The following is a 1452-nucleotide window of genomic DNA, read 5'->3' on the forward strand; positions in this document are numbered from 1 at the left end:
CGGCCAAGCCGCGGGTGAAGTTCTCCCTCCGCTCCGCGGCGCACGCCGAGGAGGAGGGCTGCGCGATCGCCGTCGGTCAGCACAAGTATCTGGAGGACTGCAGGTTCAACGTGACAGCCAAGACCTTCTTCATCATTCACGGGTGGACCGTAAGTACGGAGCATCGCGGTGAGGCTTAGTCTTCAGTCCGTCTGCTTAGAGAGTACAAATGCCTTGTAAATGCTCTGTGGGTCTAGAATATGTGGGATTTGGGACAGCTTTGTATGTTTTGAGCGCTATGGTCTCTTAGTGGCTGTGCCTGAGGTCCCTGGATCATTTAACTTGAGTTGCACTCGAGAGCACTGTGGAATCACCCAACTCATCCACAACTGCTCAAGACCACATCACACCTGTATAACGTGAATGTGATAAAGGGAACTTTGAGATTTTTCCCTAAAACCCAACTGACTGACTCCTGTGCAGGTGGCGCATAGCTCAACACACACATATAGCCTGTCTGTAATCATAGCAGTGCGTTTGCAGCCTTGACTTCAGTACAAGGTCTTCTTGATGAAGAAACGGAGGCAGACAGACTTTACCAAGCTTTCTGCTTCTGAATTTGATGTGGCTGAGCATGTGGCGCGAAGGGACTTAACTTTACCAGGGCTTATGCAGTGCCAGGGCTGGAAAATCATTTTGCAATCCATCAGAATTTCTGAAACCCTTGAGAAAAAAGGGAGGTAAGGTGGCAGGTAACACATGCCTCTCCCTCCTGCCTTAACCAGCAAGGTGGCTGATTACAACCAGAGTCTCTCAAAACCTGTTTTTCTTACACCATTAGTGCAGCGCTGAGGAGTAGTGGGCTTGCAGAGGAGCAGCATGCAGCTGGGGCAGGATATGTAAATGATGTGCAAATAACCCAACTGTGAATATGTAAGCTGGGTCTTGTGAGAAAGGAAGGAAACTGACACCTGGATCTCCTTCTAGATGAGTGGCATGTTCGAAACCTGGCTGGGCAGCTTGGTATCTGCTCTCCAGGAGAGGGAGAAGGATGCCAATGTGGTGGTGGTGGATTGGCTTTCCCTTGCCCACCAGCTCTACACCGATGCCGTGAACAACACACAGATTGTTGGAAAAAGCATAGCGAGGCTGCTTGACTGGTTGCAGGTAACGCGAGTTAAGAACAGCCTCTGTTGTAATGCTCCGTGAGGGAATGTTGCACAAGGGAATGGAGCATTCACCAGCTCCAGTGCTCATGAGCTGGTGTAATCCTAACCCTGAGGCTTGGCAGGGCGATGGCTCAGAGCTGAGGTGTGTGCTGGCGCGAGAGAGTGCTGCTGTGCTTTCCTGGAGACGCTGCCTTGCAGTGTGCTCGGGTCAGTGGTGTTGAGGTGGACTCCACAGGCAGGGACACCTTCCACTAAAGCAGGTTGGTCCAAGCCCCGTCCAGCCTGGCCTTGAATGGGATGGGGG

The 1452-nt window shown here is 51.9% G+C and overlaps 1 protein-coding gene across 1 annotated transcript in view; it reads left to right on the forward strand.

The window, feature by feature from the left end:
* Nucleotides 1-3: 3 nt before the first annotated feature.
* The window catches only part of LIPG (lipase, endothelial), a gene marked incomplete at its 5' end in the record, with an annotated part of 8219 nt that continues 6770 nt past the window's right edge, over nucleotides 4-1452 (forward strand). Inside the window, 2 exons of the mRNA XM_010024000.1 lie at nucleotides 4-149; nucleotides 967-1146. Of these exons, the coding sequence (XP_010022302.1) occupies nucleotides 4-149; nucleotides 967-1146 (326 nt within the window). The remainder of the gene's footprint in view (nucleotides 150-966; nucleotides 1147-1452) is intronic.

The sequence above is a fragment of the Nestor notabilis genome, unplaced genomic scaffold (genome assembly GCF_000696875.1).
Source record: "Nestor notabilis isolate BGI_N333 unplaced genomic scaffold, ASM69687v1 scaffold7591, whole genome shotgun sequence".
Lineage (NCBI taxonomy): Eukaryota > Metazoa > Chordata > Aves > Psittaciformes > Psittacidae > Nestor > Nestor notabilis.